Consider the following 13,203-nt stretch of genomic DNA (forward strand, 5'->3'; position numbering starts at 1 on the left):
AGAGTGAAGGAGATGTTTGTGTTTTGATCGCAAGCCTGGTGTTAATTGTCAAGCCATTTCTTGGGACCATCGGATCTACAAAAAGGGTAAGAAGTCAGTCGCGCAAGGCCCTAGCCTAGCCTTCAGGGTATACCCTCCCTCCCTGACCGGGAAGCGAGAGAGTGACTTGGGCTCAAATAGGGAAGAAATCGCCAATTGTATTCCACGTGGTACTCACGTGACTGACGATGATGACCAGACTGCCACAGCCCCCCTTTCGGCCGCCGCAGCAGCTTGTGCCAACCGTAACGATGACGGATCGCATGACGGAGACCCCAAAGGATATTGGATCACAATCATCCTCGATCCTTCCTTCCTTCCTTGTCAACAACCACAACCTCTCAATTCTCAATCCAACTAACAGCTGAAGCGCAGCCATGAACGCCGCGCTGCTCCAGCAAATCCAACGTGCGTCCTCCGCTGACCTCACTGACGCGTAGAGGGCAAGGGCCTCAAGAAGTCCCAGACCAACGACCGCTCAGGCGTGCAGAGCGCAGGCGGCGTCGTCGGTGAGGGCGGTGCAGCCGCAGCTCCCAAAGCTGCCCCGCCTCGTCCGCCACCCCCTGCTTCCAACGATGTCGCACCCGACAACCCGGCTGCTCAGCTGGCCGGCCTCTTCGCAGGCGGTATGCCTAAGCTTAAGAAGACCGGTGGACCAGGTGAGTTGCAGGCCGTGATGGAGGTATCCTTAGGTAGGGCTGACCCACAGCTGCATCACACGCCGGCGGCTTTGGCAAGCCTCCTCTCATCCCCAGCGCAGGTCATGGGCCTCCCAAGCCAAGCGGCGCAACTCCGCCGCCGCCAGTCCCCTCGTCAGCGCCGCCGCGAGCCCCACCCGCTCGGCCAACCCCACCTTCGGCGCCCGGTCGCGCTCCTCCTGCACCGCCTCGTCCTCCGCCCAGCGTGCCGGGTCGTGTCCCTCCCCCTCCTCCTGCCCCGCCCGCCCCACCAGCACCTAGCCGACATGTGCCCGCAGCCCCAGGCCGAGTGTAAGTGCAGCTTCTAATAGTGTTCGCTTGAGCTGACTCCAGTCCTCCGGCTCCACCTGCACCACCTGCGTTCTCGGCACCGTCGCGTGGCCCTCCTGCGCCTCCTGCGCCTCCTCGCCCTCCCCCTGGCCCCCCAGCGCCGCCGCGCACCCCACATGCACCCCCTCGTGCGCCCCCTCCTCCCCCTTCGCCGCCCCGTGAGATGTCTCCTCCGCCGGCCCCTCCCCGCCCTCCGCTTGCGCCGCCCCGCCCTTCGCCGGCGATCTCCAGCCGCAGCCCGGCTCCACCCCCCCCTCCCCGTCCCGCGAACGCTGGCCGCCCTGTTCCGCCTCCCCCTCCGCCTCCCCCTCCCCGCCCTGGGACGTCGTCGCCGGCTCGCGCAAGCCCTACTCCTCCTGCTCTCCCGAGCCGCATGCCGCCTGCTCTTCCCCAGCGGGTTCCTAGCAGTGTAAGTGTACAGCTTTTCGCTCGACGACCTTCAGCTAACAACAGCGGTCCGTGCCTCCCGCGCCCCCTCGCCCAGGCGGCAATGCCACGCCGCCCCGGGCTCCCCCTCCCCCACCGCGTCCAACGGGGGCACCGATGCTCCCTCCTCGTGCGCCGATGCTTCCTTCTCGCACGTCCACGCATCCACCGCGTTCTCCGTCGCCCGAGCCACCCGCGCCTCCCCTGCCACGGAGACCCACTTCGACGTCCGTGCCCTCTGGTTCCGTTACACCCCCTGTGGGATCGCTAGCTCACGGCCCGCCGCCAGCCCGCCACAACCTTCCCCCGCCGATGCGCATGGCGCCTCCACCCGCACGCTCGCCTCCTCCTCCCCAGCGTTCCCCCGTCCCGCGCCAGGAGGACAATTCGCCGCCCCCTCCTCCCGTGGGCCGCAGTCCAGCCGCCGCAGCCCTGGCTGCAGCCGGTAGACTGCGCTCCTCGAGCAATGTGTCCCACAATGATGACGCGCCTCCTCCGCCCATGGGCCGTAGCCCGGCTGCAGCTGCCCTAGCCGCGGCAGGCAGACTTCGCTCTTCAAGCAACGCGTCCAACAACGACGATGCGCCACCTCCTCCCACGGGTCGCAGCCCCGCAGCTGCAGCCATGGCTGCAGCCGGCCGTCTGCGCGCGCCGAGCAACCCACCTCCGCTGGCTCCGGCGCGCTCCACGCCACCAACCCCTGCTGCTTCTCCACCTCCCCCACCTCCCGGACCGAGCCCGGCCTTGCGTCCGGCCTTGCGCCGTCCGCAGAGCACGTTTGCGCCGCCTCCTCCGAGCCCGGCCTTGCGCCCGGACTTGCGCCGTCCGCAGAGCACGTTTGCGCCGCCTCCTCCGAGCCCGGGCCTTTCTCCCGTCGCCAAGCGCCCGGCCTCTGTCGCCGTATCGCACGACATGAGCAGCAACGGCGCGGACGACGGTGTGCCCGAGCCGCCCGCTGTCGTTGGATCATGGACGTTCGCGATGAAGGGCATGTTCCCGCCGCCGCGTCCGTGGCACGGCGGACAGAAGACGTACGGCAGCGGTAACACGAGCGGAGCGGGGATTGGCTACAAGGTTTAGAACTGGAGTGAAGAGTAGGATGCTTGGTGAAACACAAGAGATTTATGCAGACCTAGATGCAATACAGGGCATGTGGCAAGTAGCGACGGGAGGTCGTTGCGCGCGTCGATGCAGTGATTCTGGGGTTGACTAGACTCATGTTCCTTGCCATCATCCTCCTTCTTGCCTTTATTCTTGTTCACTGAGTCGTACGCATAGGTAACCGCCATAGACCCAGATCGTTTTCACTGCCCTTATCCACCAACCCTTCTCTAAACCACTGATGTCCCTCCCGGCAAGTAGATGGCACAGTTCGCTTTTGTTGCGGCTCTCGCACAATTGCGGGCAACTTATCATTTGCCATTATCTCACGACTGGATCTAAATCTCTCAACGGCAAACCTGGCTTGGGAGCCGGTCGTGACTGACTGCAACGCAGCGGACAATGTGGTGCAAGCACGTATAGATACATTGTAATGCAAAGGTAAGGCGAGCATGCAACAGCCTATCTCTGTCTGTCAGCACAACGCCTAATCTCGAATACCTCTCTCCCTTCGCTGCCCCCCACCTGGCCACCACACCACACTCACCTAATTCTTAATAAAGTACTTGTAGATAACCCAGCCAACCACGGCGTACATGAGCATTCGCAGAACTGGCGGCAGCCCCGGCTGGGCAAGGTCGTCAATCTTCACCTCCTCAGTCGGCGGCGCCGAAGCATGCTTGCCAACATTCGCGACGAGGCCCTTGGCATCTGCCCCGCGCATAGTCTCGACGACCGTGGGCTTGCCGTCGACATTCTTGATAAACTTGAACGTCGGCATGGCTGTGACGCTGTACCGCTTGGCGAGCTCCTTGTTCTTGTCGACGTCAATCTTGGCCACCACGATGTCAGGGTACGAGGTGGCAATGCGGGCCAGCACTGGCGCAATGAACTTGCATGGGCCGCACCAGACAGCGTGGAAGTCGAGGACGGCGAGTTGGCCCGGCTTGAGGGAGGCGAGCAGCGTGTCTAGCGCGGCAGTGTTGGGAATCTCGGTGGGCGCAGGCATTGTGATTGTTGGAATGCGAGCAAACAAGCTAGCTGAGTGAAGGCAATGACGCTTGAAGATGGCGGAAGGTGATGCCACGTGGTATGGTATGGAGCCCCAGTCGGTTGAGTTGTTGAGTTTGGGAATTTCATGACGTGCTCTGGCGGCATGACTATCAAAAGGTATACTGTTGCGTGCTTCTTCTTCTTGTTCGTGTTAATCCTCATAGCTCTCCGTGATACCTACAGCACAAGGAGGACGAGGATGGTATTTATCAAGCCGAGGCAAAATGAAAGAAAGAGACACTACCCCGCTCCAAGTTAGACTCACCTCGCTTTTACTTTCCTCATGACCCGCACCATGGCCACCAACATCACCTTCCACCCTGGTGAGTAGCATTCACCTCTCCCACTGTCTTGACTCTTGACGTGTGCATCAGCCCTCGATCTTTTCACCGTCAACTCGTCGCTGACGCTCCAGGAGCCGTCACCCTCGACGAGCGCGCCGACCTCCTCGGCCAGCGCGGCGCGACTATTTGGTTCACTGGCCTCTCCGCCTCGGGCAAGAGCACGATCGCAACTGCACTCGAGCAGGCGCTCCTCCACCGCAGCCTCCACTCGTTCCGCCTCGATGGCGACAACATCCGTTTCGGGCTGAACAAGGACCTCGGGTTCGACCCCCAGAGTCGCGTTGAGAACGTGAGTCCGAGCATATGTTGGTTGAGACAGGAGATTGGGTACCCCTCCCACCGCCCAGGATTACGTCTACACGAACCTACATTCTCACTCCCTTCTTGCCACACTCACTGACCCCAGATCCGCCGCATCGGAGAGGTCTCGCTGCTCTTTGCGTCTTCATCCTCCCTCGCCCTTACCGCCTTCATCTCTCCATACACCGCCGACCGTGACCTCGCCCGCTCGCTCCACGCAAAGCACAACCCCCCTCTGCAGTTCATCGAGGTCTTTGTCGACGCACCCCTCAGCGTCGTCGAGCAGCGCGACCCCAAGGGATTGTATGCCAAGGCTCGCGCAGGTGAGATCAAGGAGTTTACTGGCATCTCGGCCCCATACGAGGCACCTCCCAACCCCGAGATCCACATCAAGACGGATGAGGTCGACGTCACGGGAGCCGTCGCCATTGTCATCAAGTATCTCGAGGACAACGGCATTATCAAGGCGTAGAGAGTGTGTTAGACATAGAACATGTACATTCATACAGTAGCAGTCGTGGCTCTATTGATGCTCTAACCAACCAAGTTGACTAACCAAGCTAATAAGCCTTACCCTCTACCACTCGCTCTTTGCGCCCTGCACCTTCTGTGTCATCGCAAACACCTCACCCACAATGCCCAGCGCGTCGGGGTAGTGCTGGATGAGCTTGAGGACTTCGTACATGCCAGTCACGGCCTCGTCTTCGGATTCCTCGTCAATCTGTTCAAACTCGGCCCACTCGTCGTAATCGCGCTGCTTGACCATCTGGTGCTGCTTGGCCGCGCGGTCAACGCGCTTATCGTACACGCTACTCAGCCAGTCTAACGACGTGCGCACCAGATGGGCAACGTTGCCCTGTGGCAGCGGCATGTGGATGACACGCAACGAGTCGCACATTGACTGATACAGCTGTGCGACGCCGGCAGCGTCCTCCTCGTGTGGAATGGCGTTGATCAACAGGCGGAACAGTCCTTCGAGATTGCCCTCGTCACCGAGCCACATGTCTGCGTCCTTGGCCGCTTGGAGGAGGCCGGGGATGAGGAAGCAGGCGTACTACCGTCAGAAGGGCTACATAATAGACTCACTTCGCGAACAGCCTCAGATCCCCAGGACGCCACGGCGGCCAGCACAACGTCCATCGTGTCCGAGAGGAACGGGGCGTACTTCTCCTCCATGACCAGGACATAGGTCTGAAGGTGCGCGAACGCCTCCTCCTTCTCCTGCATCTCGGCCGAGCGTGACTGGTCATACCAGTCGTCGTCATCGGCTTCAAGTCAGTTTAGCCTGGCTCGCGAACGCACTAGCAGCAGGTGTGTACTCTGCCCTCTTAAGAACATCAGGGATAACGAACTGGAGGAACGGCGAGAAGTCCTTGCCAATCGTCTTGGCGACCTTGACCCACCCTGTTCGTCAGCTGGATCCCCGCGACACTCACCTTCGCCAAGCGCACCATGTCGAACATCGTCGTCGCTCATGGGCAGGTTTTGAATGCTCAACATGATCTTGCACAGGGGAATCGCGTCCCCATAGAAATGCTTGTCCATGAGCAAGCCACGCAGCTTTATCTCACCTCCTTGCCTACAGCCCGGCCGAGTTGCACGCCGCAGAGCAAGGCGCTGCATACCAGCTTCTTCCGCGACTCATCGGTCGCGGTCTTCTCCAGCGTGCGGAGAATGTGGTCCATAATGTCCCCTAGATGTCAGCAATGTCGCGGTAACCACTCACGGTAGAAGGGTACGAACGCATTTCTCTCCGCCTTGGCAAGAGTAGCTGCTGTCAGTTCGATAACAACAACAACTACTTACCGATCGTATCCAGCACCTCTTGATGGAGATACAGCGGTCCTTCTACCGTGAGGACGCCCATAAGCCGCTCGAGGATCGGCTGCAGCCGGGGCGCCAGCGATGGCCTCTCCAACTTGGCGCTATCCCCCTCATCGTCATGTGCCAGCTCCGCCAGTCTGAGCTCCATTCTAGGCGCGACAGGTGATGGCGGTGCCCCATGGACCTTGGCAAAGTGCGTCAAAGCCGCAGCAGCAGCGGCCCGAACTCTTGTGACGGGGTCGTCCAGCATCGACAGAACGAGTTGGAGCGTGGCATCCGAGTACCTCCGCTGCACTTCGCCCTGAAGTTAGCAATTGTAGGGATAAGCCTCACCGAGAGCGTGTCGCACATTACACCGATGCAATAAAGGAAGCCGTAGCGAACACGAGGATGCTCGTCCACAGAAAGCGGAGTGATCAGCCTGAAATCAGCACGCTCTCAAGCCGAAATGCCCACTCCAGAACTTGCGGCAGTCCTTGTGACATCGACTGGATGTCAGCATCTTGCTTGAGTTCGTCTCACCTCATGACAGCCCTCCGCAACGGACGCGATTGCCATCAGAGTGCAGTATCGTGCGCGCCACTCTGGCCGGCGGACGAGGAGTGCGGCTTGACGACCCACGGCGGCGAGGACGGACCCATCCACTGCCTGTTAGCGCAGATAACTCGGACACACTACAGAGGATCAGAGAGAAGCGATTAAGCATGTACTCCGGATACGAGGGGTACGTTTCGTCGTCATCCTCCAGCTCCAGAGTCAGCAAATACTCATAGAGTCGCTCACGTCTTCTGTCTCGATCCACTCCTGGCACTGCTCGCCCTCCGCGGCAAAGGCGGCGATCTGGCGACCGATAAGAGCGTCGACTACGTCAACCACCAGCGCCCCGTTCTGCCACATGACCACGCTGTTGCGGTCCGCGATGATAACGTTGAACAAAACCTCGAAAGCCATGGCCGACATGTCCTCCCACGCGCTCCACTGCATCTCGAGGTGAGCCACGCGTGAGAAGGGGTGGCCAGAAAGGGTGGAAGGCGGGGCTATGCACGAGACGAGGAAGGGGATCAGGATGGGAAGGGAGGCAAAGAACAGCCGGGGAAAGTCGGAGGCGATGTCGACAAGCGCTTCCAGCGGATGGACAAGGACATCGGATGGCATGGAGACGACGGCAGTTACAGCCGCTTCGACGAGCAGCGGCCCTAAACTCTCGCGCTCAGCGTCGGTGAATCCCTCGTGTAAGATCCCGCCGAGGGCACGGAGAGCCTCGACTCGCACATCGATGCTGGGGTCGTTGACGCCGGCGAAAAGGAGTTCAGCCACCTTCTCTGTTGGCCACGGTTCTTGTAAGTTGCTTCCCGATAAGAGGTGAGGTGATTCCCTGAGAATCTGGTAAGACGTGAAGCGATGGAAGGCGCGGTTGGATGCGATGAGCTTGAAGAGAACGGGCGAGAGACCGGCAAATGGACCTGGAGTCAGCAGCGTCGTCGCCTGTTTACTCTATCCTCATCAGCTATGCCTTGTGCATTGACGCCGGAGGCAGGGCATGATGAAGCACGTCGACGGCGACCAGGACGTTGGGGAAGGTACTCACGGCGGCGCTTCACACTGCCCTTGACCCAGTCGCCAACAGTAGAGCCGAGTGCCTTGCGGATACGCGTGTCCATCTCGTCCTCGAGCCCGGCGGTAAGGACGCGTTCGATGCGCCCTCGCGTACCCTCGGGGATCACGTCGAACGGCGGCGTGGGCACCCGTGCAGAGGCGTTGAGGAAGAGACCACGATTTGGGTCGAATGCAACCCGTCGGAGCAACACGAGTGCGAGCTGGCGCGACTGTCGTCAGGGAGTAGTCATGGGCTGCTCACCTCGACTTGGAAGCCGCCGACACCCTGCGCCCCAATCTGCGCGAGGAGGAGCAATACCGGCCCTGGTGACTGGGCGGTAAGCTGCGTGAGGCGAACCTCGGCTCTGATTGTCAGCATCTCATCCGACATATCCTCCCGTGTGGGAGTCAGCGACGCTCATCCAAGTACATGGACGCTAAGTACCCCGCACCTGCACCTTCCTCGGAGAGCCGCCAGAATACGCCGCGAGCTCCGGCGCTGGTTGTCGCTTCTCTCCCTTTCCAAAGTGTACTCACTCGTGGCGTTCTTGATTGTTGGGGCTAGCGACACCCTCCAGGATGCCGCTAAAGTCCTTAAGTAGGTGCTCGGTGGACATGGGAGGACGTGTTGTTGATGAATGCAGACGCGGTGCGAGTTGCTTGAAATAGTGGGGACCTCCACCGGCTTGCCAGTGATCATGTTTCTCCCTTTTAGGGACACCTAAAAGCACAACCATCAGCAGCATTCAATTGCCCTATGGCTCAGTTGGCTAGCGCGTGGAGCTGTTACGAAATTTCGAAACAACTCCGAGGTCCACGGTTCGAGCCCGTGTGGGGCAGATTTTTTTGGGCTTTTTCTTGCTCCTGTGACCAGAGTTGGGTTCATACTGCTTTAGATGAGTAGACAGTGAATCCATCAAGGCTTCAGCTCGTACTTTTGGCTCGTCTGTAACCAAGTTGGCTGGGGAGATATGAGGTGCTGAAATTCCAAGGTCAATACCCTTTTGCCTCCATGGTGGAGGCAAGTCGATCTCACCTCCACTCGGATTAGCCTATCAGGCCCAGGAAATCAACATTGCCCATCACACCCATGCTCCTCACACAGCTCCCCCGCGCAGTCGCTAGCTCGAGCCGGCTCGCGTCGCGGGCTGTGCGCATCGCGCCGCGCGCCTCGCTTACCGCGCGCGTTGCTCTCCCGACCCTCTCGTTCGCCCAGCGCCGTTTCCAAGCGACCTCGGCTGGTGAGAACCCACTTGCGAACGACGCTGACATCAGACACGCTCACAATCCGCGGGGATACGTACCCCGTCGACGCCAAGACCAACACGCCGATCAACATCCTCGGCAAGGTCGAGCGGCAACTGCACATGCAGGAGGGGCACCCGCTGTCGACGCTGCGCGAGATCATTGAGTCGCATTTCAAGGACTATGTCAAGCTGCGGCCGTCGACACCGGTAGTGTCGGTGCACCAGAACTTTGACGAGCTTGGTTTCCCGGCTGATCACCCGGGCCGCGCCGAGACGGACAGCTACTACGTCAACGGGACACACATGCTGCGGACGCACACCAGCGCGCACGAGGTTGAGGCATACAAGACGGACGAGAACGCGTTCCTCATTGCCGCCGACGTGTACCGCCGCGACGAGATCGACTCGTCGCACTACCCCGTGTTTCACCAGATGGAGGGGATGCGGTGCTTCTCTGGCGAGCAGGGTCTCGACTTTATCAAGGCCGACAACGCCCGTCTGGCTGCCGAGCTCGAGAAGTGCCCCATCATCATCGAGGACGACACCGTCGTCGGGCCCAGCAACCCGTACCAGGAGTGCCATGACCCCGAGTTGGCTACCGAGATCATGAAAAACCTCAAGCACTCGCTCAACGGCATGATCTTCAAGCTGTTCGGTGGGTCTACTGGCGACGAGCCGCTCAAGGTGCGGTGGATCGAGGCGCAGTTCCCATGGACCTCGCCGTCGTTCGAGGTTGAGGTGTGGTTCAACGGCGAGTGGCTCGAGATTCTCGGCTGCGGTGTCGTCGTGCAGAAGACGCTCGAGACTGCTGGCATGGGTCACAAATCGGCGTGGGCGTTCGGTCTTGGTCTCGAGCGCATCGCCATGGTTCTCTTCGACATTCCCGACATCCGACTGTTCTGGAGCACCGACCCGCGCTTCCTCGACCAGTTTGCAGACGGCAAGATTACCACCTTCAAGGCGTACTCCAAGTACCCGCCATGCTACAAGGACATGAGCTTCTGGTTGCCAGACGATGCTGCCAGCAAGGACATTACGCCTTGGCACGAGAACGACTACTGCGAGATTGTGCGTGACATCGCGGGCGACCTCGTCGAGAACGTCAAGCTCATCGACGACTTTACGCACCCCAAGACCGGCCGCCGCTCGCTCTGCTACCGTCTGAACTACCGCAGCATGGACCGGTCGTTGTCAAACGACGAGGTAAACGTCCTCCAGGACAAGGTCACGGGCCGGGTGGTGGACCAGATGGGTATCGAGATGCGCTAAAAATCGAGGTTGGGCATTGGGTGTATGCAGCATTACTCTCACGGTTCCGTGCAGTTCGTGGCGGTCATTGTAGCAGCTGGTTCAAGTTTTCTCCTTTATTTTCAACTGCATCCCATCGCCCTTCCCGTTCGCATCGATCCCACCGTTCACATCGCTCCCACTATTCGCTCCGCACTTACTGAACTCCATGTCACTTGGGCTGCGACATCACACACGATCAGCCCACCTCCCAGCCCGGCATCGCAGCACTCTCCCCTGAGTCATCGACATGTCAAAGTTCGATTTCCAGTGTTACCCGCACGTCTCTGACGCTGTGGTCGAGATACCAGAACAGACCGTGGCTCTTGGACTCCGAGAGTTGACGAGCTACGCAAGCGAATGGCGTGGGACGAGGAGGCTTGTTATCCTTCGGCCTAATGCCGGAATGGTCTGAGGCCGTCGATCTGGCTCTGGCCCACCCAGTCTATGTTAGAGGTGTGCAAAAGAATACAAAAGATACACCGTAAGGGAGTCGAACCCCTGCCGCGTCGACGTCACAGAAGATGACTTCTGATTGGATGGCAACGACGCATGATACCGTTTCACCAACGGTGTTACAAGCTTTAACCCTGCCGGGGTGCTAAATTATGTTCCGTTTTTATAGAACAAAATATATGGAACAATAAATCACGTTCTTGCCGTTACCAGCTAACTCGGGAGTCTACGTGGATACGCCATACATCGTGCGTATTGCATACGGAGATGCGGCGCGCCTGGAAATTCCTTTGTACATTACATGCTGGTTGCCTGCATCGCTGCCTTGTGGCGAAGCTCTGGCAAAGCTCTTGATGAACACCATTACCTCAGCACAGCCAAGGCGGTGGAGATATGCCGCACCCATTTATTCCTTTAATAACCCTTATCCTAATGTCCCTATCTATATGACATTAGGTTTGGTAGCCCACGACAGCTTTAAATGCAATTGACCCGACCAACCATGAGTTTGCGGAACTACTTGAGGGGTGGAGCCCCAGCCATGTGAGTCAGACATTTCGCCATTCCATCAGACCCAGCGGCTGACGACACACGACACCAACCATGCCCGACATTAAGGCATGGCTCAGCGGCGCCGCGCAGTGTACGTCCTCCCAAGACAGTGCTGACGCCAGACCTACCCCCAGGGGGAGTGGTCAAGCCGGTGTCCCTGAGCAACATGGAAGCGATGAACGCGCTTCAGGTAAGTTCATCACTCGACAGGCTGACAGCAGATGATGGACCCACAAATGGACTGGGGCATGAGCTTCGCGCCGCGCGGCCGCTTCGACCCCGGTGCACCGCTCACGCCGGCGCAGGTGTGCTGGGTGATGGACGAGATGGGCGCGCGCGAGCTGGCGTGGTTGCAGGGTGGAACGCTTGCCCAGACCGTCTTCACGGGGCTGCATTACCACAACGCACTCGAGATTTCCCCAAAGGCGAGGGAAAACGACAAGACTTTCCTCGCAGCTTATGCGGCGTGCGCCGCGCTCAGAGCTTTTGTGCTCGCCTACGCCAAAGGCGTCGAGATCGCTTGGGGCGCGATGTGCGATGCAGCAGGCAGCGCGCGCGATGGTGAAGATTTCTGGGCTGACCCGTATGGCGTACCTCTCGAGACTGCCGAAAGTATCACCGACGTCGTTTCGTACGTCAACGGCGTGGTACGCTGGCTCAGCCAGCAGGAGGCGTGGGTACCCGTTGCTGCCCGCCTGTGGTTCCGCTTGACTTGGATCGCAGCCCTCCAACTTCAGCCAAGCGAAGACGTCCAGATTCCAAAGGTCAGCACCGAGCCAGTCGACTGGGCGTTCGACGACGTCGCCGCTCTCCTCCGCCAGAACATGCCCCTTCCCAACCTCTCCTTCCCCTCCCACGACGAGATGTGGGCAGCCTTCCATGACGCCGTCGCTCAGCTCGCTGCAGCGCGAGCTCTCGCAGACACTCCCGTCGCGGACATTGAGAGGCACCTCGCGTCTATGCCCGAAACTCTTCCAATCGTGCGGGCACAGTACCGTGCCCTCTTGGGCACGCTTGACCGCGACGCGCTTGTCGACGAGTGGCTCTCCGACGCTACGTCCCAGCCACGGGGCGTGCTCGACCGCCTCGGCCACGAGGTCCAAACACCGAATGACCGGCGTTCCTTTGCTTTATGGCGCGACATTGTCGCTGGAGTAAGTGTACACACGGATGAGCTGACACCAGAACTTCTTCCTCGGCCTCACCGTCCGTCTGCAGAACCCACCGCGCCGGCGGCGCGGCCTCCAGCATCTCAGCAGGGCGTGGTGTGACCAAGCGTCGTCGGCGTCTCGCCTAGCCACGAGATGTCCGGCTTTCAAGCCAATTGTCGCGGCCTTGCGCGCACGCGCGCTCGACGCAGACCTGTCCGCTGCTTTGGCTGCTCTCTCCCTCCGGCTACTCTCACGACACGAGCGGCGCGCGCATTGGTGGTGGATCGCTCGAGTCGCTGGCGCGCGGCTTGCTCTGAGCGAGGTCCGCGGCGAGTGGGCCAAGGCGTGGGCGGCCGTCGCGAACGGGATGCTGATTGTGAGTCCTCCTATTCTCTGCTCCTCCTGGCTCCTCCCACAGGTCGGGGCTGACCGTAGCTCTACACACTCGTGCCGACTGGCGACCCATCCTACCCGGAGTTTGTGCTGCGCAACAAGATAGCGCTCGGTACCGGCTCTCACCCCGCCCCACCACTGTTTAATGCTTGGGAAGCATCCAAGGATGCCCTCGACGACACGTACAAGAGCGATGCCAAGAAGGGGCGAACCACAGCCCTGGCGTGGCTCCGTACTGCGCATAGGCTCATGGACACACTGGACGTGAGGCCGCTCCAGTGCGACCTGGCTGGCACGATTGCAACGCTTGAGAGTGGGCGCGAGCTGCATTGGGAAAAGGACGGAGCGGCAGAGGTGGCTGAGCGCATCCCTCGTCTCCAGTAAAAGTACTGTACAATATGCATCT

The 13,203-nt window shown here is 60.1% G+C and overlaps 6 protein-coding genes across 6 annotated transcripts; 4 read left to right on the plus strand and 2 right to left on the minus strand.

Moving 5' to 3' along the window:
• Positions 1–416: 416 nt before the first annotated feature.
• CcaverHIS019_0701520 (uncharacterized protein) lies at positions 417–2,573 on the plus strand (the record flags this gene model as incomplete). Its single annotated transcript, XM_060603563.1, has 5 exons — positions 417–447; positions 480–698; positions 749–1,028; positions 1,071–1,476; positions 1,521–2,573. 5 exons carry the CDS (start codon positions 417–419, stop codon positions 2,571–2,573), a joined length of 1,989 nt encoding a protein of 662 aa, XP_060459845.1.
• A 368-nt stretch (positions 2,574–2,941) lies between these two features.
• On the minus strand, positions 2,942–3,603 carry CcaverHIS019_0701530 (uncharacterized protein; the record flags this gene model as incomplete). Its single annotated transcript, XM_060603564.1, has 3 exons — positions 2,942–3,062; positions 3,142–3,147; positions 3,191–3,603. 3 exons carry the CDS (start codon positions 3,601–3,603, stop codon positions 2,942–2,944), a joined length of 540 nt encoding a protein of 179 aa, XP_060459846.1.
• Positions 3,604–3,942: 339 nt separating this feature from the next.
• Positions 3,943–4,763, plus strand: MET14 (uncharacterized protein; the record flags this gene model as incomplete). The annotated part of the gene is made up of 3 exons (XM_060603565.1): positions 3,943–3,970; positions 4,063–4,280; positions 4,398–4,763. 3 exons carry the CDS (start codon positions 3,943–3,945, stop codon positions 4,761–4,763), a joined length of 612 nt encoding a protein of 203 aa, XP_060459847.1.
• A 105-nt stretch (positions 4,764–4,868) lies between these two features.
• On the minus strand, positions 4,869–8,328 carry PSE1 (uncharacterized protein; the record flags this gene model as incomplete). The annotated part of the gene is made up of 15 exons (XM_060603568.1): positions 4,869–5,345; positions 5,378–5,559; positions 5,594–5,695; positions 5,743–5,827; positions 5,863–5,984; positions 6,018–6,062; positions 6,098–6,416; positions 6,449–6,536; positions 6,572–6,603; positions 6,638–6,759; positions 6,791–6,863; positions 6,899–7,578; positions 7,704–7,941; positions 7,974–8,076; positions 8,249–8,328. 15 exons carry the CDS (start codon positions 8,326–8,328, stop codon positions 4,869–4,871), a joined length of 2,748 nt encoding a protein of 915 aa, XP_060459848.1.
• A 473-nt stretch (positions 8,329–8,801) lies between these two features.
• MSF1 (uncharacterized protein) lies at positions 8,802–10,227 on the plus strand (the record flags this gene model as incomplete). Its single annotated transcript, XM_060603569.1, has 2 exons — positions 8,802–8,952; positions 8,987–10,227. 2 exons carry the CDS (start codon positions 8,802–8,804, stop codon positions 10,225–10,227), a joined length of 1,392 nt encoding a protein of 463 aa, XP_060459849.1.
• Positions 10,228–11,304: 1,077 nt separating this feature from the next.
• Positions 11,305–13,181, plus strand: MAK10 (uncharacterized protein; the record flags this gene model as incomplete). Its single annotated transcript, XM_060603570.1, has 5 exons — positions 11,305–11,344; positions 11,376–11,443; positions 11,475–12,407; positions 12,439–12,780; positions 12,840–13,181. 5 exons carry the CDS (start codon positions 11,305–11,307, stop codon positions 13,179–13,181), a joined length of 1,725 nt encoding a protein of 574 aa, XP_060459850.1.
• Positions 13,182–13,203: the final 22 nt, after the last annotated feature.

The sequence above is a fragment of the Cutaneotrichosporon cavernicola genome, assembly GCF_030864355.1.
Source record: "Cutaneotrichosporon cavernicola HIS019 DNA, chromosome: 7a".
NCBI classification, from domain to species: Eukaryota; Fungi; Basidiomycota; class Tremellomycetes; order Trichosporonales; family Trichosporonaceae; genus Cutaneotrichosporon; species Cutaneotrichosporon cavernicola.